This window comes from Eptatretus burgeri, chromosome 4 (assembly GCF_056783735.1).
Source record: "Eptatretus burgeri isolate ZD-2024b chromosome 4, Ebu_testis_v1, whole genome shotgun sequence".
In the NCBI taxonomy this organism is placed as follows: domain Eukaryota; kingdom Metazoa; phylum Chordata; class Myxini; order Myxiniformes; family Myxinidae; genus Eptatretus; species Eptatretus burgeri.
Window position 1 is genome coordinate 118,311,106 of NC_140964.1, and position 24,138 is coordinate 118,335,243.

General features: G+C 43.3%; 1 protein-coding gene across 4 annotated transcripts in view; it reads right to left on the reverse strand.

Moving 5' to 3' along the window:
* The window catches only part of ESPN (espin), a 118,833-nt gene that overhangs the window by 78,773 nt on the left and 15,922 nt on the right, over positions 1 to 24,138 (reverse strand). For 3 of the 4 annotated variants that reach the window (XM_085879843.1, XM_085879841.1, XM_085879840.1), the window contains exon 3: positions 21,120 to 21,306. In XM_085879843.1, the coding sequence (XP_085735969.1) occupies positions 21,120 to 21,306 (187 nt within the window). Of the gene's footprint in view, positions 1 to 12,915; positions 13,415 to 21,119; positions 21,307 to 24,138 lie in introns of those variants that run through there. The other variant, XM_085879842.1, reaches the window with a different exon arrangement.

A 24,138-nucleotide genomic window follows, 5' to 3' on the forward strand; every position in this document is an offset into this window, starting at 1 on the left:
CCTTGAGTTAACACGAATCCCTGATGTGATTGTCTGGGAGTGCGTGTCGAGGTGTGCGAATGGTGTGAGTGGCATGGCATGTGCGAGTGAATGCGATAAATTGAAACATGGACCGACCCAGACGGGAGACGTGGGTCGTGTGACCGACGCGTGTGGCGAGCCTTCTGCGCCGAACGGAGTAACTATTATGGTAACCGCTCCGGCTCCGCGAAACTCTGCGTACAAGGCCCATTCCGGATTTTGCGAATGGCCCTCGCGCGCGTCTGCGTGGAGGGAATCCCATGCGGAAACGTTCCACGTTTGGGAAAAACCTCGTGAACGGCGAAAATGCAGACGAGTGTTGTATGAACTTGGAACACGCGGGTTCCCATGTGGGCGCATGTGCGGGGCATCACGTGCTGCAGGCCGCATGTTTTGTTTGTGGAACGTGCGGAGTCGGTGCACGGGACGATACGCTCGGGCTGGCCTGCACGGCAACCCACGCAGGTTCCGTGCGCGAGTGACGTCACCGGGGATCTTGCAGCACGAAAGCCAGGTGAGTGGCGCATGGCTCACATGGTGCGATCGACAGGGCAACGTTACGGCCTCATTTATCGCCCGAAAGGAAGGGACGTGCGTGTTGCAGACCGCCGCCCTGGCGATGCAAGGTTCGTGGGCCCTGCACAGAGTACACGATTCCCCGGCCAGGATGTGGCAAGCATCCTCGCCCGGGCAAAGGAGCATTAGCTTCAGGGATGGGGTTAGTGTCGATAGACCAGCCTCATGGGGGCATGAGCCGTCCTCCATTGAGCCCGTGGAACAAGTTAGTGGGAATTTAGTTTAGATTTAGAAATGGATTTGGGAGACACCGATGGACATGGAATGTGTAGTGGGGACATAGATTAGCTATGTAGAGTTAAAAGGAACGTGCATTCGTGTAAGGGATGATGGGGAGCAGGAGTTTAGTTAGGGGAACATAGGTAGAGTGTCAGTGTGAGTGAATTGAAAAAAAAAATTATCTACATGATGAGTGAATATGGTTCAGCGGGCCCAAGTGTGTGAGTGCAGTGAATGTCGAATGCATGGGGCAAATGACCGATTGGGTGGGGAGGAGTGAATCCTACCCAAGGGACCACGGGGCCAGTGTAATGTTAGTTAGTGGGTTCGTCAAATGCACCAAAAGGAGGTCGTTTTATTGTTGGTGTGCGAAGAAGGCTCGAAAAATTTTGAAGGGTGCAGGAGTCCATTGGCTGGGAGCGTGGCTGTGGAAAGGTGAATACTAAGTCGAGGGCACCCCGGCATATATATATATATATATATATATATATATATATATATATATATATATATATATATATATATATATATATATATATATATATATATATATATATATATATATATCCTCTTCTTCTTCTTCTTTTGGCTGCTCCCGTTAGGGGTCACCACAGCGGATCATCTGTATGATCCGCATAGTGATTTTGGCACATGTTTTACGCCGGATGCACTTCCTGATGCAACCCTGGTCGCCTCTTATGACACAGGGATATGGTACACCTATTTTAACCGGGGTATACACCAGCCCAGTACACTGGTACTAATTTCTCCGACCTCAGAAGGATGACAGGCTGAGTCAACCCCCTGGTGTATTAATTCAGTGGCCCAACGGGGCTTGAACTCAGGACCTTTTGGATCCCAAGCCGCTGCCCTAACCACTGTGCCAACACCAGGCTATATATACATTAGGTCGTCCAAAAAAGTCCCAAAAAATAGAATGTTGCTCCACAAGCTTAAAATTATTCTAGGATGATCCCATAACGCGCATCTTTTTTTTTAGCTTGATCGGAGGTGATTTAGAGGTCGCTCCATATGACGACTTTTAGTCTCATGACTTGAATAAATTAGGGTATGGTCAGGTACGATTACGGGTACTTATAGATATCCGAGGTGGAAATGGAGTGCATTTTCGAACTCTATGGGGTCGATTTACTCTTAGAAATGACTGCACCGATGATGAATTCACTACCATTTCGAAAATATGACCTAAAACAAGATTTATCATTACTGGAGTTGAGTAACTAATCCTACTCATTTCGATATTTTCTAATGTATAATTAATTTGTTGTCCATCTAAACATTTCTTAGAGTAAATCGACCCCACTGAGTTCGAAAATGCAGTCCATTTTCACCTAGGCAGTTCAGAAGTGTACGGATTCGCATCTCATCCTACCCTAATCTAATATAATAATAACGAAATAAATAACTAACATATTTTAAGTGAATCATTGAATCTAAAACACTGGATGTTGGGCTGGCTAGAAATAAGTTCAGGCGGGAGTGGAGACAGCAATAGAGGTGGAGATGATAGTGGTATTTGGTAAATGAGACGAAATATTCTAATAGTTTGTAATTCCATTGATTGAAAAATTAGCGTTTGGTGAGATGCGAATATATATAACCTGTATATATATATATATATATATGTATATATATATATATATATATATATATATATATATATATATATATATATATATATATATATATATATATATTTGTGTATGTAAAATATATATATATATATATATATATATATATATATATATATATATGTATATATAAATATATATGTATATATATATATACATATATATATACATATATATGTATATATAAATAAATATATATATATATATATAGGTATATATGTATATATATATATATATATATATATATATATATATATATATATATATATATATATATATATATATATATATATGGATTTGGGATGTTAGAATCGGTGTACCATATCCCTGTGTGTCGTAAGAGGCGACCAGGGTTGCGTCAGGAAGGGCATCCGGCGTAAAAACCTATGCCAAATCATTATGCGAACAACAAAACAAATTTCCATACCGGATCGGTCGAGGCCCGAGTTACCAACGACCACCACCGGTTCCGGTGGTCAGCAGGGTACCAGTGGAAATTGTGCTACTGCTGGGTGAAGGAGGAGAAGGAGACGGGGAAGGCGAGTCCAGTCAGTGGGAGAGGGGGAAGGGTAGAAGTGTGCAGGTGAGAGTTGGACCTCTGAATGTTGGGACGATGACTGGCAAAGGGCGAAGGTTGGCTGATATGATGGAGAGAAGAAAGGTGGACATACTGTGTGTAGAAGAGACCAAGTGGATGGGGAGTAAGGCTTGGAGCATTGGAGGTGGTTTCAAACTGTTCTGCCATGGTGTGGATGGGAGGAGAAATGGTGTCGGGGTATTCCTGAAGGAAGATGATGTCAAGAGGGTATTGGAGGTGAGGACAGTGTCTGACCAGGTGATGAGTGTAAAGTTGGAAATTGAAGGGGTGATGATGAATGATATCAGTGCATATGCCCCAGATATGGGGTGTGAGATGGAGTACAAAGAAGATTTCTGGAGTGAGTTAGATGAAGTGGTGGAGAGTGTATCCAAGGATGAAAGAGTGGTGATTGGAGTAGATTTCAATGGGCATGTTGGGGAAGGGAATAAAGAGGATGAGGAGGTGATGGGTAGGTACGGTCTAAACAAGAGAAATGTGAAAGGGCAAATGGTGGTAGAGTTTGCAAAAAGAATGGAAATGGCAGTGGGAAATATGTATTTCAAGAAGAAGGAGGAACACAGGGTGACATACAAGAGTGGAGGAAAGTGCACACAGGTGAATTACATCTTAAGCAGGAGATGCAACCTGAAAGAGATTAGTGACTGTAAGGTGATGGCAGGGGAGAGTGTAGCTCAACAGCATCGATTGGTGGTCTGTAGGATGACTTTAGAGGTGAGGTTGAGGAAGAGAGTGAGGGCTGAACCAAGGACCAGATGGTGGAAGCTGAAGGAGGAAGACTGTTGCGTGAAATTTAGGGAGGAGGTGAGACAGGCGTTGGATTGTGGTAAAGATGGGTGGGATGATTGGGCAACTACAGCAGAAGTGGTGAGGGAGATAGCTCGGAAGGTACTTGGTGTGACATCTGGACAGAGGAAGGAAGATAAGGAGACTTGGTGGTGGAACGAGGAAGTACAGGAAAGTATAAGGAAGAAGGGGTTGGCGAAAAGGAAGTGGGATAGTCAGAGAGATGAAGAAAGTAGGCAGGAGTACAAGGAGTGACGGTGAAAGGCAAAAAGAGAGGTGGCAAAGGCCAAGGAAAAGGCATATGACGAGCTGTATGAGAAGTTGGATACAAAAGAAGGGGAAAAGGATTTATACCGATTGGCAAGACAGAGGGACCGAGCTGGGAAGGATGTGCTGCAGGTTCGGGTGATAAAGGACGCAAATGGGAATGTGCTGACGAGTGAGGAGAGTGTGTTGAGAAGGTGGATGGAGTACTTTGAGGAGCTGATGAATGAAGAAAATGAGAGAGAGAGAATGTTGGAAGAGGTGGAGATAGTGAATCTGGAAGTGGGGTGGATCAGTAAGGATGAAGTAAGGACTGCTATGAAGAAGATGAAAAGTGGAAAGGCGGTTGGCCCAGATGACATACCAGTGGAGGCCTGGAAGTGCTTAGGAGAGATGGCAGTGGGGTTGTTAACCAGATTGTTTAATAAAGTCTTGGAAAGTGAGAGAATGCCAGAGAAGTGGAGATTAAGTGTACTGGTTCCAATTTTCAAGAACAAGGGTGATGTGCAGAGCTGTGGAAATTACAGAGGGATAAAGTTGTTAAGCCACACCATGAAGGTGTGGGAAAGAGTAGTGGAAGCTCGGTTGAGAGGAGAGGTGACGATCTGTGAGCAGCAATATGGGTTTATGCCAGGAAAGAGCACCACTGATGTGATGTTTGCTTTGAGAATGTTGATGGAGAAGTATAGGGAAGGCCAGAAGGAGTTACATTGTGTGTTTGTGGATTTGAAGAAAGCTTATGATAGGGTGCCAAGAGACGAGTTGTGGCATGGTATGAGGAAGTCGGGAGTGGTGGAGAAGTATGTGAGGATCGTGCAGGATATGTATGAGGACAGTGTGACAGCGGTGAAGTGTGCGGTAGGAATGACTGACCAGTTTAAGGTAAAAGTGGGATTGCACCAAGGATCGACTCTGAGCCCTTTCCTGTTTGCAATGGTGATGGACAGGTTGACGGACGAGATCAGACTGGAGTCCCCATGGACTATGATGTTCACGGATGACATCATGATCTGTCGGGAGAGTAGGGAGCAGGCTGAATCGAGCCTCGAGAGGTGGAGGTACGCACTGGAGAGAAGGGGAATGATAGTCAGTCGGAGTAAGACGGAGTACATGTGTGTAAATGAGAGGGAGGGTGGTGGTATGGTGCGGTTGCAAGTAGTTCAGGTGGGGAAGGTGGATGGGTTTAAATACTTGGGATCAACTGTCCAAAGTAACGGAGAGTGTGGGATAGAAATGAAAAAGAGAGTGCAGGCAGGATGGAGTGGTTGGAGAAGAGTTGCAGGAGTGATTTGTGACAGAAGGGTAGCTGCAAGAGTGAAGGGGAAAGTATATAAGACGGTAGTGAGACCAGCTATGTTGTATGGTTTGGAGGCGGTGGCGCTAACAAAAAGACAGGAAGCGGAGCTGTAGGTGGCAGAGTTAAAGATGCTGCGATTCTTGTTGGGAGTGACGAGGATGGACAGGATAAGAAATGAGTATATTAGAGGGACAGCGCAGGTAGGACGGTTTGGAGACAAAGTGAGAGAGGCGAGATTGAGATGGTTTGGACATGTGCACAGGAGGGAAGCGGAGTATATCGGCAGAAGGATGTTGAAGATGGAGCTGCCAGGCAGGAGGAGAAGAGGAAGGCCAAATAAGAGGTTCATGGATACGGTGAGGGCGGACATGCCGGTGGTTGGAGTGTCAATGGAAGATGTGGAGGATAGAGCGAAATGGAGACGGTTGATCTGCTGTGGCGACCCCTCACGGGAGCTCGCCGATAGATTAAGATATATATATATATATATATATATATATATATATATATATATATATATATATATATATATATATATATATATATATATATATATATATATATATGTCCCCTATGTCTACTGACACCAAACTGTGCGTGATTGGACAAGTGGCACGCCCCTGCCTTTCTGGGCAATGTCTTGATCTGATGCTGTGGAAATTTCTGCCCACGTACGTGGCTGGACACGCATGTGTAATGGTGTGATGTGCGAAATGAAGGAGTAATGGTTTCGGTTGGCTGGGGGCTCGATTTGTATTGCAAAAATTCTGACTAAAAAATTACCCCCGTGTGGGGGTGACGGTCATCTCTATAATACCACAAGTTCTCAATTCTCAGTTCAGGTAACCGCAAAACAGTCCTAAATAACCGTTTAGATTGAAATAGTTCACAGAGATACATTAGGATAATACTACTAACTCGCCGAAGCCCCATCACAGACGGATTCCGTTCATTCAACCACCCTCACCAGCTCACCCACACTCGAGGGACATGGACTGGACAGGGCATGCTTGCCCCCGCCTACTCATCCCCCTCCCCTGCCCCATCCCCCCCACCTTCAATTTGCTTACCCCCGCCCAAAAATTTAATTACCCCGGCCCCGCCTCTTCACTCCACGACCCCCGTCTCTTGATTCCCTGCCCCACTTGCCCACGGGTCCCCGCCCCTGTCCACCCCCTCACACTCAACCCCGCTTAATTCTCCCCAGCCCCCGCCCCATTTCCCGCTTTCGATTTGCTTACCCCCGCCCAAAATTTTGCTTAACTTGCCCCCCGCCTCTTCACTCCCTGCCCCCGTCTCTTCACTTCTTGCCCCCATCTCAACGAAAAGTGTTTATTCTGCTTCACAGTAGAAGTTTCACTATTGCCACTATGTGCGATGCACTCTCACAGGTACAAAGTTTCTTTCAGTTCAGGTCACAGTACCAAGAAAAACGTGACGCAACCGCTAGGAGGAGCACAAAATTGGTCCTTCAGTATTAATATATAGATAGATAGAAGATACAATAGCCTGGTGTTGGCGCAGTGGTTAGGACAGCGGCTTGGGATCCAAAAGGTCCTGAGTACAAGCCCCGTTGGGCCACTGAATTAATACACCAGGGGGTTGACTCAGCCTGTCATCCTTCCGAGGTCGGCGAAATGAGTACCAGTGTACTGGGCCGGTGTATACCCCGGTTAAAATAGGTGTACCATATCCCTGTGTTGTAAGAGGTGACCAGGGTTGCGTCAGGAAGGGCATCCAGCGTAAAACATGTGCCAAATCACGATGCGGATCATACGGATGATCCGCTGTGGCGACCCCGAACAGGAGCAGCCGAAAGAAGAAGAAGAGATAGAAGATACAATGTTTCTTGTAACATTTTTTTGTGTAAAATTCACATTCTGAGGTAGTCAGCATGTGCAGAAGAGGGTTTTACATTGCAGACGCTCTTTTCGATGAGTGGAATTACACCTCTCAGCGGTAACGGTCTGTCGACGGCAGATGTAATGACGTCACTGAATGACCGATGATGTCTTGACGCCTCTCAGCAGTGATGTCACAAGTCGCCATGTAAACGAATGTAAATCGAAAAGTGTTTATTCTGCTTCAGATTTGAAAGTTGACTATTGCCATGATGTGCGATGCACTCTTACAGGTACGAAGTCTCTTTCAGTCCAGGTCACAGTACCGAGAAAAACGTGACGCGACCGCGAGGAGGAGCACAAAATTGGTCCTTCAGTATTAATATATAGATGACATAATTAATAAATATGTATTGTTCATTTAGTACCCGGATTAACACATCAGAATCACCAGTAAGTGCAATACGTGGTTTTCCGGTCCGTCCACTCTCTGGGGACATTTCACTTCCGGTTGTAGAAAAAAATGAAAAAATAGGCTTAGCTCTCGGAGATTATGATAATCCTGTAGATTATTCTTCACTGATTATAATGCACCTTTCACAATGAAAATTGGTCATGTATTTATAGAGATATTGAGGTTTGAAAAATCGTTAGAGCGAGCAAATTCATTAATTATTAATTCCACAGAAGTTTCGTGACACTGCACAAAGTAACATGTCAGGTATGAAAAAACAATTTGTATGCCAGATTCATTAATTATTAATTCATTAATTATGGAATGTACTCATTGACATATTAATCAGAAAGCCCGAAGCATAATTTATTACTTATCCCCTCATCCGGGATCCGTGGCCTCGCCCCACAGCCTGCAGCCCTATGTCCGCCGGTGATTATGTCAGATATCGGCACGATCGAGAGGAGCCTGCGAATCATCCCTGCTGATGCACTGAATTGATGCAATCGTTCGGCCAGAATATTCGTTGTCAAGATGTTGCGTGATTAAATCACCAATACAGTCACTCAAATTTATACCGCCGACATACTTCTTAACAATCACCTTCGCCCCAGAAACCACAGTCAATCTGAACCACGCTGGCCACTGGTCAGACGCCATGACCGGACGACTGCGCAGTTCTACTACGCAGTTTGGTTAAAGATGACTCGGCATTTTGGCGCGCGCGCTAAATTATATTTTGAAAATAAATGCCGACGTTTACATTTCGGGTTTTGAAACTTTTGCACCTTCGGTGGAAAATGTTTTAATATAAAAGGCTAAAAATGTGTTTTATATTTATATTTCATTTCTCCTTCCTTCCTTCTTTGCGAATCGCATCAGCGTTTTTGGCCATCTTCCAGATCACATGACGATCAAACGGGAAGGAAATTCAAAAATCTGTCCCGTTAGATACAAGATAATATTTTGTACTATCATAATCAATAAACAGTTGCCGAATATCTTGTAGAATGGCAGACTAGATAGGTTTTGAAAATGGCGATTTTTATAACTTACGTGACCTCGTGACCTCGTCCCTGACCTTGAACCCGGACAAAAGTTATATCGTTGTGCAACACTCATCGACCTCGACCCACATACTAAGTTTCATCAACATTGGAAAGAAAAATTGTTGACGGACGTATGGACAGATGTACGGACGGACGGATGGACATTTGGTCCGGCTTTATGAGGTCATCTCGGTAGAGTTGACCTAAAAAGTAACTCGCAGTGCACACAAGTAGTTCCCATTAGACACAGGTTGGGGACCCCAACTATAAACACGTACTTATCGAAATAACTAAGCTTAGGGACTGCTGTCTGTTTGTGTGCAAATGACTTCCAAATCCATAAAATGTAAATGGCTACCCCCCCCCCCCTTCCTATAGACTCGTCTCGAGTCGGAAATTTTTGTGTGCCATGCAGGTGTAGGTTTTCCCCTAGTACGTTTTACCTTCGGATCCCTGAGTGCGACATTCGAATACATGTCCCAAAAATAAATAACCTGGTGTGCTGCGTAACTAAACTAACAGACTCACTCAGACAACTTAACTAAATTGCCGGCGCTAAACAAACAACAGTTGGGTTCAGAACTTATTTACAAATTCTCATATTTACACCAACCATGGCCCAGGACCTGTTTTCTGTGGAAGGAAGGCACAACAAAGTCAACAGTTTGTGGCTTGAATGGAGTCTCTGGCACAGGAGAATGGATGGAGATGCACTGGAAAAAACACAAAATGATGGATGGTGTAGTTGCCTGCAGGGCAGTCCTTGCAAAACACCTGACAATGGATGTTCCTGGTGCACATGGTTGAGATGGTGATACAGGGGAAATGCAAACAAGGGCGAGCAGGCATGGGGTCAAGGCAAAGGCAGGCAAGTGAGGCAAGGAAAATGCAGACCAGGAGGTGCAGCACAAACAGGCTGGCATATGAAGCTGGCTGGCCTCTGTTCTGGTCCGTGAGGTTGTGGAGGGAGTTCGGTGGTGCCGGCCCCTCCGAAAACGGGCTCGGACCTACCCTCTTGTCTCCCCCCAACCTATGGACAGAGACAGCCTTTGCCTGTCTCTGTCCATACCCAATCCCTCAGTTTGGAACAGGAAAACAAAATTTAGACCCCCTTTTTATTTTATAATTCTAAGTGTCCTGAACCCCCGTATTCTCCTTGTCCGGCTAGCCTATCTGACCTGCCTATTCCCAACCCCTAAGATCCTTCTTGAGGGGAATAAGGAAGAGACAGGTGGATCTGTCTCAAGGTCCAATAGAGCCTCAGAACAACCTCTTCATAATTCAGCAATCTTCCCCAAGGTGGATCAAGCGGCCTACCTAGAGCGAAGGGATGGATGGTGCGAAGGGGTACATTTTTTTCCTAACTACCCTAGCATTTATTACACTTTAAACTATCCCCGGGGCTTTCCAACATGCCTCTCTCTTCAAACTATTGGTTCTAGAAACCATGATTCCCGTTGCCTGTCTTGGTGTCCATCATCAATTTGGGCCCCGCCCGCAAATTTTCTCTCGTGCCCTTGCACAATTTTGTGGCTGGGCAGCGTGGCTCAACTGGCAGAGACTTCCGTCTGCCGAACTCAAACTACGGCACCCCCGGGCCCTGAGGCTGTCTCCGAGCCTACCTAATCCCTATGCACACAGAGAGTGCTCTTCCCGGCTACTCCCCCGTGTATGCCCACGTGGCATTCCTGGTGCTCCAGGTCCCAACCTGAGGGTCGCCCATGCCCATTACACTAACCCAGTCCCTTGGACCCATGGCCTACTCCTTCGGTGCCAGGGGTGCCCTCGACTCAGTACTCATCCTTTCACAGCCACGCTCCCAGCCGGTCAATGGACTCCTGCAACCTTCAAAAAGTTTGAGCCTTCTTCCCACACCAACAATAAAACGACCTCCTTTTGGTACATTTGACTAACCCACTAACTAACATTACACTGGCCCCGTGGTCCCTTGGGTAGGATTCACTCCTCCCCTCAATCAGTCATTTGCACCATGCATTCCACATTCACTCCACTCACACACTCGGGCCCGCTGAACCATATTCACTCATCATGTATATTTTTTATTATCTTGCCAAAACGAAGTTTTTGCAAGATATGTTAGTCAGCTTGTATGTTTGTTTTTTTTTTGTCTGTAATCACGTATAAAAAATTCTGCAGAGCACAGTTATCATCGGAAATTTTTGTAACTTCGCATATCAGAGGCCTATAAAGGTCCCTTTCAGTGTACAAAATTTAAAAGGTCAAGGTCAAAGGTCAAGGTCACTTTGGCGCAAATCAGGGGAGTCGACGAAACCCTTATTTTTTGAGTAATTTTGATCAGATAGTCTTCAAACTTCATGGGAATATATTTCATGGTCTGGCGCTCAGCTGATTAATTTTTGGTGGCGATTGGCCTTGACCTTCATGGTTAGCGCCTGAGGTCAAACATATTTGACCCCAAGGTCAAATTTTCAAGTTTTAGGAACCATATCGTGTAGTACCTCAAATTGAACACCTCGATGAGTGCTTTCTACATATGTCAAGCTTGAGACATTATGACGTCATTTGGTGACGTTATGAGGCAAAAGCATATTTTTCATGGTTACTCTGTAGAACGATTCTCACCGGAACCTCTCGTAAGCAGATATTCCTCAAGGAGTCGCTCCTGGTGGACAGCAGCTCTGTTCACCTCAGTGTGACCTTAAAGAAGTCACACGTGGTCATCTTTTGGCAAGATACGGGTCACCCTGCGGGTGACATTGGTTTATTTTTTTGTTTGTCTGTAATCACGTATAAAAAATTCTGCAGAGCACAGTTATCATTGGAAATTTTTGTAACTTGGCATATCAGAGGCCAAAAGAGGTCCCTTTCAGCGCATAAAATTTTGAAGGTCAAGGTCAAAGGTCAAGGTCACTTTGTCGCAAATCAGGGGAGTCGACGAAACCCTTATTTTTTGAGTAATTTTGATCGGATCGTCTTCAATCTTCATGGGAATATAGTTCATGGTCTGGCGCTCAGCTGATTAATTTTTGGTGGCGATTGGCCTTGACCTTCATGTTTTTTTGTTTTTTTTTGGTCTGTAATCACGTATAAATCACTCTGCAGAGCACAGTTATCATTGGAAATTTTTGTAACTTCGCATATCAGAGGCCTATAGAGGTCCCTTTCAGCGCATAAAATTTTGAAGGTCAAGGTCAAAGGTCAAGGTCACTTTGTCGTAAATCAGGGAGTCGACGAAACCCTTATTTTTTGAGTAATTTTGATCAGATCGTCTTCAAACTTCATGGGAATATAGTTCATGGTCTGGTGCTCAGCTGATTAATGTTTGGTGGCGATTGGCCTTGACCTTCATGGTTAGCACCCAACGTCAAACATATTTGACCCCAAGGTCAAATTTTCAAGTTTTAGGAACCATATTGTGTAGTACCTCAAATTGAACACCTCGATGAGTGCTTTCTAGATATGTCAAGCTTGAGACATTATGACGTCATTTCATGACATTATGAGGCAAACGCATATTTTTCATGGTTACTCTGTAGAACGATTCTCTTCGGAATCTCTCGTAGGCAGATATTCCTCAAGGAGTCGCTCCTGGTGGATAGCAGCTCTGTTCACCTCAGTGTGACCTTAAAGAAGTGACACGTGGTCACCTTTTGGCAAGATATGGGTCACCCTGCGGGTGACATTGGTTTATTTTTATTTTTGCAATTCACTCACACCGACACTCTACCTATGTTCCCCTAACTAAACTCGTGCTCCCCGTCATCCCTTACACGAACGCACGTTCCTTTTAACTCTACGTAGCTAGTCTATGTCCCCACTACACATTCAATGTCCGTCCATGTCTCCCAAATCCATTTCTAAATCTTAACTAAATTCCCACTAACTTGTTCCACGGGCCCAATGGAGGACGGCTCATGCCCACACGAGGCCGGTCTGTCTACGCTAACCCCATCTTCGAAGCTAATGCTCCTTTGCCTGGGCGAGGATGCTTGCCACATCCTGGCCGGGGAATCGTGTACTCTGTGCAAGGCCCACGAACCTTGCATCGCCAGGGCGGCGGTCTGCAACACGCACGTCCCTTCCTTTCGGGCGATAAATGAGGCCGTAACGTTGCCCCGTCGATCGCACCATGCGCTCGCTTTCGAGCCATCCCCATGTGAGCCATGCGCCACTCACCTGTCTTTCATGCTGCGAGATCCCCGGTGACGTCACTCGCACACTGAACCTGCGTGGGTTGCCGTGCAGGCCAGCCCGAGCGTATAGTCCCGTGCACCCTGCTCCGCACGTTCCACGAACAGAACACGCAGCCTGCAGCACGTGATGCCCCGCACACGCGCCCACATGGGAACCCGCGTGTTCCACATTCATACAACACTCGTCTGCATTTTCGCCGTTTACGAAGTCGTCTTGTCCCAAACGTGGAACGTTCCCGCACCGGATTCCCTCCACGCAGACGCGTGCAGGAGGGCCGTTCGCAAAATCCGGAATGGGCCTTCTGTCGGACTTCTGTCGAATCGGGTCGCTTTATGATTTGTTTTCTATCAGGTGTCAAAATTATAAAAATTCAGTTGCACAAGGACTTTGTGGACAATCCATATATACTTTCCGCCTTAAAAAAAATGAAGATGTAGAATGGATAAAGTAATGCCCAGCGAACATAGCAGAGGAGAGTCACTGCAAACACACACACACACACACACACACACACACACACACACACACACACACACACACACACACACACACACACACACACACACACACACACACACACACACACACACACACACACACACACATCGCATGCCTAAAAGGCCTCGTTTAGCATTCATGGGTCATTTCGAAAGCCCTATATTTTGAACGTAATTGTTGAAGAACTGTTCCAGTGTTCATTCCAAGTGTCTCCTTAGCATGGGGGATGTGCAGAAAACCTGATTGCAAGTTTCCACGTGACATAATTTACTCGTGTAATAATTGTTCAGCACATGCAATCCATGCACCCTTAGGTTCTTAGAGATGATTTGAGACATTCTGAGCAAATTCAAAAGTCTTTGAGACACTATCGTGTGCATCATCCAGAAAACAAACTGATTACATTCTTTAACAATTCATTACAATTCCACGTCTGTCAGAAAATGAGGGGAATCAAATAATGGGACACCCTTAAGCAGGGTCTTCCATTAACCATGTTGCAAGGATCTTCAATATGAGGAGAGGAATTATTTATGAGCCCAGAAGAAGGTATAATCAAGCCACTGGATCAACAAGAGATATGCAAAGAAGTGGACATCACAGGATAATGACTCTCACTCAGGACCTGATACATTCGCATGACCCATGTATCTATGCATTTGGTTTAATACTGCTCAAATTACTGAAAACACACTCCCTGGACCTCGCAGGATAAATGTCAACACCATCTTTATGCATCTCCGTGATGCAAGGATCTGTGATTGTCGTAATGTTCATCATCCAAGACTTGCACCACGACGCATCCAACCATGCTTGCAATGGTTAAATCGCAACGTCTGATTGACACAGAGGCGGTAGGCAAGTGTTATGTTCAGTGACAAATTCTGGTTTCTCCTTGAAAGGCATGATGGGTTGACAGAAGATGCATGGAACAATATGTCCAAATCTGCGGCGAGAAAGCTCCAAATTTTGGATGTGGAAGTGCCATTGCTGAAACCTTTTCCACTAACTTGATTCATATCCATGGCAATCTGATGGCAGATCGGTATATAATGAAATGGAAAACCAAGAAGGAACCGGAAGTAAAGAGCAAAGATTGAGTCATCAGGAGGAACCTGGATACGTTTCAGGTTTTAGCCGCGACTCCACAACCCTCAAATAAATCCAGGCGCAGCCAAGTGAGCCTTACAGAAAACTTTCTGCAAGAATTCAGTTCTCCTTACAGCAACATGTGTTACCCAACCTTCAACAACATGGTCCATAAATTCTTTATGCCCGGCAATGCTCCTGATCACAAGGTCATTCGATCAAGGAATGCCGACGTGAATGTCATGACATCATGGATGACCATACCGTCCAATTTAAATCCAATTGAACATCTCTGGGATATCATTGATCGTCCAATTTGAACCTTGCCAAGACAGCTACCGATCCCCAATGAGCTGGAACAGGAGCCGATTTGGGCATGGAATGCCATTCTCCAGGCTCAGATTTGAGCACTCACATAGTCATTGCGGAGACCGTGCAATGCAGCAATTACTTCCCGGAGGTGGACCTACCCGGTACTGAGATTGTTACTTTACATTGGATCCCTATGAGAAAGCATTTGCCACAACACAGCATTACGTGATTGGGTCACAATGAATGGACTTGTAAATATTCAACATTTGTCTCTGTTAGAGGTTCACACTTCATCTATGTCCCATGTCACTAGATAAATCACATCAACAATGATCACGTGTTTGGTTTAAATTTATGGCGGAGAGTGTATATCTCCATCACCCGACCCCTCACCATCAGTATTTGGTTACCTTCTTTGTCCTCACCTTCACAAATCAAATGTGTTTATCTCAGGAGAAACAGAAAACATAACTTGGCTAATCTCAAGATCAATTTCAAAAGATGATGTCATTGAATCAGGTGAGTAAAGTCGGGTGTGACAATGGTGGCAGCAATACCAATTTAGATTAAAATGCTGGAACAATACAGCCTTAATCAAGCCATACACGAAGGTGATTAGTTTTGGAAATGACACAAAGTCTTACAATTGGGTAAATGACAATCACATGTTTCCTTCCAAAACGAACAGACAGTATGGTGAATCACAGGGTTTGTTCCAGGCGAATTTCAAATGTACTGACATTATTAATTGCCTGTATCCCATGTTACAAATTCTAGCGTTAGATATGTATTTCCAGAATATATTGAATGTCTGGTTTATGCTTCAAAAACATATAACTCTATAAAACTGTTCAGCTCACCCAGGTATAATGGGGCATCCATTTCCCCTAGATACTGAGGGGAAACTAAATGTACCTTCATTGGATTCTCATAAATCATGTTTTGTTTTGGTTTGATTTGGCACTGGGGTTTTAACTGTTGGTGATACATTGGTTTGGGTCGCATTGAGGGGGTGGGGATAGTGGGGGTGTGGTTGGTCTTCAGGCTGATGACGGCCAACCAACCAAAATGACGTGCTTGAGGATGGTGCTCCCTCGGGTGAGGGTCTCGTTCCTCCAACAATGCGGTATGCTCTATCTTATAGGAATTTTGCAGTGAGGAACATAATCTGTTTTGGCAACATGCACAAATCCAGAAGACTTAACAGTTTTTAAATGCATAATTGTCCCAACTACCTCACCAGATCTGATTGGGTGGACCACAGAAAGGAAGCTGTGTGTCAGGAGCAAAAGGATCCATGTGGAAATAACCAGTGTGGTATGTGGTTTCTCGTTCACACAACAGTGAAGGAGTAAATTTGATATAAGAAAATCTTTGTATTCAACAGTTTTGTTGAATCGGGTGTGATAAAACCAAATGCCTTTTCTGTATCTCATATTCTTTGAATAACCAAAAAATGTTTGCTGCAGTGTTTGTCAAAGGTTACTTTGGGATTTGAACTTTAAATGTGATACTTCTGAACGTTTTGCAAAGAGTTTGAAACATAAAATAAACTAGATATCTGCAGTGACAAAACAATCGCAAAGGGTAAGCCTCCCCTGACAGGGGGAGGCTTACCCTTGGCGATTAACCGCAGCTTACCCTTAGCCCGCAATCCAATGATGGCCATACATTTTACCGAGACATCCCGCGAATTACCCTTGGCCCGCGATCTAATGATGGCCATATGTTTTTCCCCAGATACAATCTATCCAATAAAACTCATCATCATCATGAAAAGCAGAGGAAATTTATTGAAGTTATGATCAAAACGGTGTTTTTTGTCAAAAATCCGAAAAAAAAAAGTAGGCCAAGAACACGAATCAAATATCAGGTGCACAACTTCAGTGCAAGTACACTATTATGATGCAAGAACATCTTGGAAGGCCAAGCGGTCTTTGAGATTCCGCATTGGAAAAATTGAGCGATGAGAAAAAACACATCATATTATTTTTTTCAGCGCCATTTGACCTGAAATGCGTTTTTTTTTTTCAGAGCGCCATTTGACCTTAACCTTAAACTCAGATGGGTATGATGCAAATTAAGTGGAGATGCACCATACTCTACACTATTTATGGAGGGCAATTTCGTTCTGACCGGACAAACCTGATTGGAGCTTTGGTGACAAATGTTAAAATGACTATAATTTGGTCATGACCTTAAATTAGGACAAGGCAAAAAAAAAAAAAACAATCTCAACCCGACATACTTTTTATCTCATAACATGAGATAAAATCTCATAACAAAAGTCTCATAACATAATGAAAAATCTCATAACAAAAGTCCCTGCTGGCTCCAAGATACACCTTGGAAATTGATACATTTCGGAAATTTGGAATGTTGGGAGCGCAGGAAGAAAATAATAATAATCATTGGGTGGTCGCTTGACTACCGTTATTCTCAGGTTTTTCGTCTGTCTGTATGTATGTATGTATGTAATGGACTGCAACCAATATTTTTTTTTTTTTTTTTTTGCAACCAATGTCAACCAATTTTGATGAAACTTGACTGGTAGGTTCATACCAGGATCTAGTTGTATGCTTTTGAGCACCGTTGCTTTGGACGTCACCGTTGCCTAGCAACGGGACTTTGAAATTTTTGAAAAAAAAATCCGAAAAAATATTTATATATATATTTTTGAAAGTCAAAAATCGGCTTCCGCGCTTTAATGCGCACTATAATCAACCTCATTGTCATAAATTTTCAGCCCGATCCGTCAAAAAAAAAATGTATGACTCGTATGCAATTATATAGCGACCAGCCATGTCGCCTACCGGCTTGTAATAATATTTTTTTCGAATGGTATTTAGTAATCATAGGAGTTTAAATAACTCTGTGGTATCATTAAAAATTGAGGGTGCCAATTGTAGAAGCAAACCCTTCAACAGCATTAAGCCTTCCACTATGGTAAAGGGGGAAGAGTAATAAAAAGTGAGTTTAGTTCAGATATCAAACACCATTTTTCAAGATGACCTTGCATTCGGGTCCGCACTGTTTTTCTGCATTTTTGTGATCGCCAGACCATCTGAATGAACATTCCTATTGATGCCACTCTGGCACCCTTGCGCATTTTTGTAGAAACCCAATAATATGCAAATTAGCGGTGGCCATTGTCGAAATTACTATTTTTCTTAATATCTCCAAAAATAAGCATCCAAATATAGCCTGGTTGAGGTGTCTACACCCATGTTTTTAGAGTCACTGGTCATGATAAACCCACTTAAAATATAATAACATTGAAATTTAGCCCATTAATATGCAAATTAGCAGTCACCATAATTTAAAATGTAGATAAATAGACATTTCGATAGAAAAAAAAAACACTTCAGTCTTTGTGACTATAGATCACTTTATTATTCATACAGATTCAACAATTTGACAGTATGCAATGAAAGCAGCTCACAACATGAACAAAAGAAGACATTCCTGTGTAAAATCAAATGTTCATATATATATATATATATATATATATATATATATATATATATATATATATATATATATATATATATATATATATATATATATATCAGGTTCGTAAACCTTATGAAGGCTACTTCAGTGCTTGGTGTCTCATTCAGTGTCAGAGTCATCATCAAGGGCAAATGCAGCAGCTGTCTTGGTGCACTCATTCCTGCAGCCAGTATCTCCATGGCACATACAGAAAACTGTGCATGATGGTAACTTGGAGCTGTGTAGCATTGCTTGTCCGAGGAACATCCACATCGTATTAGCTCTAAGATCTCTGTTGGTGCAAGAGCGATGTTGGGCGGCAGCATAATTGGAAGTAATGATCTTGATGCCTCATCACGTTTCCATCCGTACTGAGTGGGATCCAGAGGTGGTGGCTGCAGCTCAGCAGCTAACTTCCATATTGCTGTCTGGATACGAGCGCATCGCACGTTTTGTTCAAACGACTATGTAGTTGGTGGCAGAGCCTTTAGGTCTGATGCTTTGATGGCATTTGGTTTCACCATCTTTATAGACCACACCTCTTTGCGAACATCAGACATGTTGCTTCTCTCCTTGGTACTATAGCAAACAGCCATGAACACAGTGGCCTCAGCGATGACATCGTCAATAGATGCATCCACATTCCCAAGTTTTTGAAGTGAATGGCCTGTTGCGAGTGTCTTCTTGCCAGTCAGTTTACCTCTATCATACATCTGGGCAACGGTGTCGCAACCTGTCAGTGCGTGTAAAGCTAGTAGGTCTTGCACCATCCCGGCATGCTCTCTGGCAGTGGCCCCAATGTCGATCAACGATCAGCCAGGACATGTTGCTTCCATTGTTACGCAGCATTGCAGATGAAGTTCTGCGAAGTGATACACAAGCGAGATGAACACATCAGTATCATCACAGATGACTGTGATGCATTTTACGCCATCTTCGGCAACTTTAGCGACTTGCTGAATCATGATGACATCTGCCTCCTCATGCGTCATCTTCAAATCAGTGCGACACCTTTGGGCTCCGTGGTGTATTTCCACTGGGGTAGACTCCTGTCCCGTAACGACGAGCCTGTGTTGGCTCTGCTTTCTCTGTTGACTAACGTCAATAAAATTCTGGCAAATCAGTTCTATTAGCTGAACTTTGTTCTCAGTTACTGAAAGAACCACTAGCTGTGGAGGCAGTGGAGTCTGGCGGTTCAACCTGTGGCACCTGCTCGCTTGCTGCCCAGCTCTTGCTAATCTTGTTCCACTCTTGATGCTGAAATCATGATATCTGCCAAATACCAGATATACATCTGATTTGTCCACCTTTGCCATGATGTAGCTCGTGAAGTTGTCAAAGTGTTGCACAATTCCCCTGTTAGGCCAATAAATAACCCAGAGGATTGCACAACCATCTAAGATGGCGACTTCAGGTTGTGGACCCAGTCTTGTTGAGATTTTCACTTGGAGATTCTTCTTCAATGTCGACTTTGTCTTTGCTATTCTCATCTCCCCCTTTCCATCAAACATTGATGTTGGCACAGGTGTAAGCTCGTACTCCAAGACGTCACATAGTTTGATGTTTCGACTTTGTTGGAGTCCCATGACCCTGGAGTAGATGAGATTTAGATCACAAACCTCAGTAGACCCCACACGCATGACTTTCTGTATCACTGCCATAGTTATGACTTGTTTAGATAAAGGAGCGTTTAATCCTGCTGGCCAGCTTTCTTCATACAAATGGATCTGTGCTTGCCAATGTCAACTGCCCTTGGCGCGTTCACCTTCTCCGGTCCAATTCTGCTAGTTACAATGTTGACAACTCTGTCTACATGTTCGTTTGGGTCAAGTGGGTCGATACAGGACTGGAGTTTTCTCCTTATCTTATCTCGGTCCTCTGCATCAGATCAGATGTGTGATGGCTTCTCTTCCTTGTGAATGGTCACCTCTGTGACTATGTGCCCCTCAGACATATCTGTGAGATCGTGGACTTTCTGACTAAACGTGTGCATACTATGGGCTCACTTCTTCAGTGTAGAAGGCTTCAGTGTAATGCCAACGATTCCATGTATGCCATGACCGTAGCGCATGAACGTGGACTCGATGTACATATCCGACCATATGACCAGTGATCAGTGACCCTAAAAACATGGATTTGGATACCTCAACCAGGCTGTTTGGATGCTTACTTCTGGAGATATTAAGAAAAATTGTTATTTTGATAATGGTGACTGCTAATTTGCATATTAATGAGCCAAATTTAAATGTTATTAAATTTTAAGTGGGTTTTTTCATGACCAGTGACCCTAAAATCATGGGTGTAGACACCTCAACAAGGCTATTTGGATGCTTATTTTTGGAGATATTAAGAAAAATAGTAATTTCGACAATGGCCACCGCTAATTTGCATATTAATGGATTTCTACAAAAATGCTCAAGGGTGCCAGAGTGGCATCAATCGGAATATTCATTCAAATGGTCTGGTGATTAAAAAATGCAGAAAAACATTGTGCGGACCCTAATGCACGCATTTCTGGCCAACACTTGGACTAGTTGGTAGTTTTGTTTGCACTGTTCAGGTGACAAACAATAAAGCAATATTTATTGATGATCTTCAGGTCCAACTTCAATAACAACTCGAAGTGAGGTATGACAATGTTAACATACTGTAATTGCAGAAAAGTGCACAACAACAACAACAACAAAAAAAATAATCACTTGTAGTTACACAGTTGGCAGAATAGGCCTTCATTGCTGTAGTTATCCCAGTTGTCTGTGTGACTATGGACCCTGAACTGTATTCTATCAACATACCAGCCATGCCAGCACAGGTGCGTGTCCCATCTGCGCAGCCGCGTGCAACGGACTCATACCGTCGTGAGCTGGAAGCGCCAAATTAGACCCCCACTCTGACACCAGCACTTGCACACCCTCCAGATGGCCCTCCTGGCAGGCCAAGTAAAGTGGCGTTGCCCCTGATCGTGTCTGGGCATTGAGAGTACTGTGGAGATTTTGGGTTTTCTTAGGATGAGAACACTTTTCTCACTTCTCATTATTAAAGTACATTCATGAAGTCCCTCAAAGTTGCATTTGCTGCTGCTGCTGTTGTTGTTTGTTTTGTGCACACTAAACCAAGCAAAGATAAACAAGACCCTAAAACTTGTGACAAGAAGCAAATACTTCAAGTCAATGATGGAAATGTCTGCTTAATTCAAAACAAGCTATTAAGTTACCTGTCTTAAAATTAAATATTCAGATTTTATGGATACTATAGATTAACAGCTGCTTAATGTAAAGTTTCAATCTCAACATAACTGCGGGATCTCAAATTCAAACATTGTCTACTACCGTCTTTATAATTCTTGTAAAACCACACATCTCTTAATGTCCTTGCCCGAAGCATGATTATGAACTACCTTATCCATCCATCGGGACCATACTCTGTGCAGAGGGTTGGTGCTGCCGAAGCAGTCTCCTTGGTTATTGGGTACAATCCTGGACGGGTCGCCACTCCGACACAGGATACCAGCAAGCTGGTACTCTTTTTGCTGACCTCGGAAGGATGACAGGCAGAGTCAACCCCACCTGGTGTTAATTCAACAGCTAGTGGGGGATTTGCACTCAGGATCCTAGGATCCCAAACCCACCACCTAACCATTAAGCCAACACCAGGCACCTTATGGTTGGGATGAAATCGTTTCCGCTTCCATTTTGTTCGTAAGTTTTGACATCATGGCCTGGGGGTACCAACGGCATATCTATCAATGATTGATTAAAATTATGAATGCATGGGGTGAGCAATTGTTAATAATTTAATCTTGCACAGCAGGGTCAAACAAAGAGCAACATGGGGTGAGCAACTATTTGTCATTCTGCTGTCCAGCAGTTATTGCAAAGCAGTGAGCATGGAAAAATGCACAGAACAGTCGAGAATAATAATAACAAGAAAAAAAGCAATCAGAGATGCCAGACTCTCACCACGACTTGTTTTGTGTGGTGTATTTCGTGTGGCATTTGTGTACTGATGTGTTAAATAATTAATGAGACATAATTAGAACTGCCACTTTATAACTGCTGGCAGTGATGAACGGGTACCAAGATGTCCTGCTTTGATGGAGCCCTGCTTTGATTGGATACCTGACCCTGACCCATGACGTTTTTCATTATTATTCAAATAAATTGAGAATGGGATTAAATTAATTCAATTCAAATCAAATGGAACACCAAATAGATACAGTCCTGCATTGGAGTCATCAAAAGGAACCCAAACAAGCAAACAGCAAAGATGAAGTGATCAAGAAGAAGCTCAATAGGATTTGCATTTTAGCTGTTTCTCCTCTACCCTCAAACCCACCCAGGTACAGCCAAGTGAGCCTTTTTCAAAAAATAAAAAAGAACCCAGATCAAAATAAATAAATAATTCTGGCTGCCAGACCATGCGTCCAATAAAGTTGAAATTTAAAACCTGTATTCCCATCACTGCTACATCATAAATGTGAAGCTTGATGTCGATTGATTAAGCGGCTTCAGAGAAAACATTATTAAATATTTTTCTTCAATCCAATATGGCTGCCAAACGATGTGACCCATCAATTATTCCTTAACAAACTTGTACACCCAAGGCTTGGGAAACATTTGTGTGAAGTTTCCCCTCGATCTGTCCAGCCGTTCTGGAGAATATATTTTTGGGTTTTAGGGTAAATCCAATATGGCTGCCAAACCATGTGACCAATGACATCATACGTGTGAACCTTTTGTTCCTCAAGAATAGGCGGTAATACTTGTAAAGTTTCACCTCGATCTGATCAGCCACTTCAGAGAAGAAGATTTTTGAAGGTTTTCTTTTATCAATATGGCTGCCGAATCACGTGACCGATAAAGTCATCGAAAAATTTTCTGTAGACCATTTTATCCCATGATGACCCTCAAAAATTTTCATACTGATCACATGTAGCGTTCTACATATGCAATTGTGACATCATTAAAAAAAATTTGACAAGCTTTTATTCGACAAGATCAGAGGTCAAGTTGAGGATTTCGAAAGTACCAGTCTATGACTGCTTGTTTGTTTGTCACTTACGAAATCTAAAGATTTCACAGGTATATTGATGACTTGCGTTTGTTTGTTTGTTTGTGTGTTTGTTTGTGTGTTTGTTTCTGTTTTTGTGTTTGTTACTTATGAAATCTTTAGATTTCGTAAGTATATTGATCACTTCCGTTTTTGTTTGTGTGTTTGTTTGTGTGTTTGTTTGTTTGTTTGTAGGCACGATAACTCGAGAACGGAAGAAGCTACCAATGTCAAATTACACCACGTGATTCAGGAGGATGATGGCTAGCGCTGATTAGATTTTGGTCAAAAGCGGTCAAAGGTCAAGGTCACAGTGAGGTCAAACATAATTCCGTAAATTAATGTGGAGAAATGGAGTATTTTTGCTTTGCTTGACGTTACGAGTTCGTTTTAACTTAGATTTTAATTTTGTCTTCGGTTTTTGCGATCGCTAAGGACGCTTAAAACTCGGTTGTCGAAATTCTGGTAAAATCGGATGTTTTGGAAATGTTTTAAGATTGTATAAAAAATATTTCACTCTACGCATCACGGGTCGTCCCATGATGCAGTGCGTTCGAGCAGACATGTCGTTGACCCACGTAAAGGTTTTGCGTGTGCGCGCTGATGGTGTTTTCAATAAGGATGGTGTTTAAAAGTCATTTTTTATCCCAATAAAGGTTATCGTCACATGCCTGACTCACTGAGCCGTCGGATTATGTAAAGATTGTTGGTGGATGGCTGAATATTACGGTTTTGTGACTTTGATAAATAATATTGAATAATTGC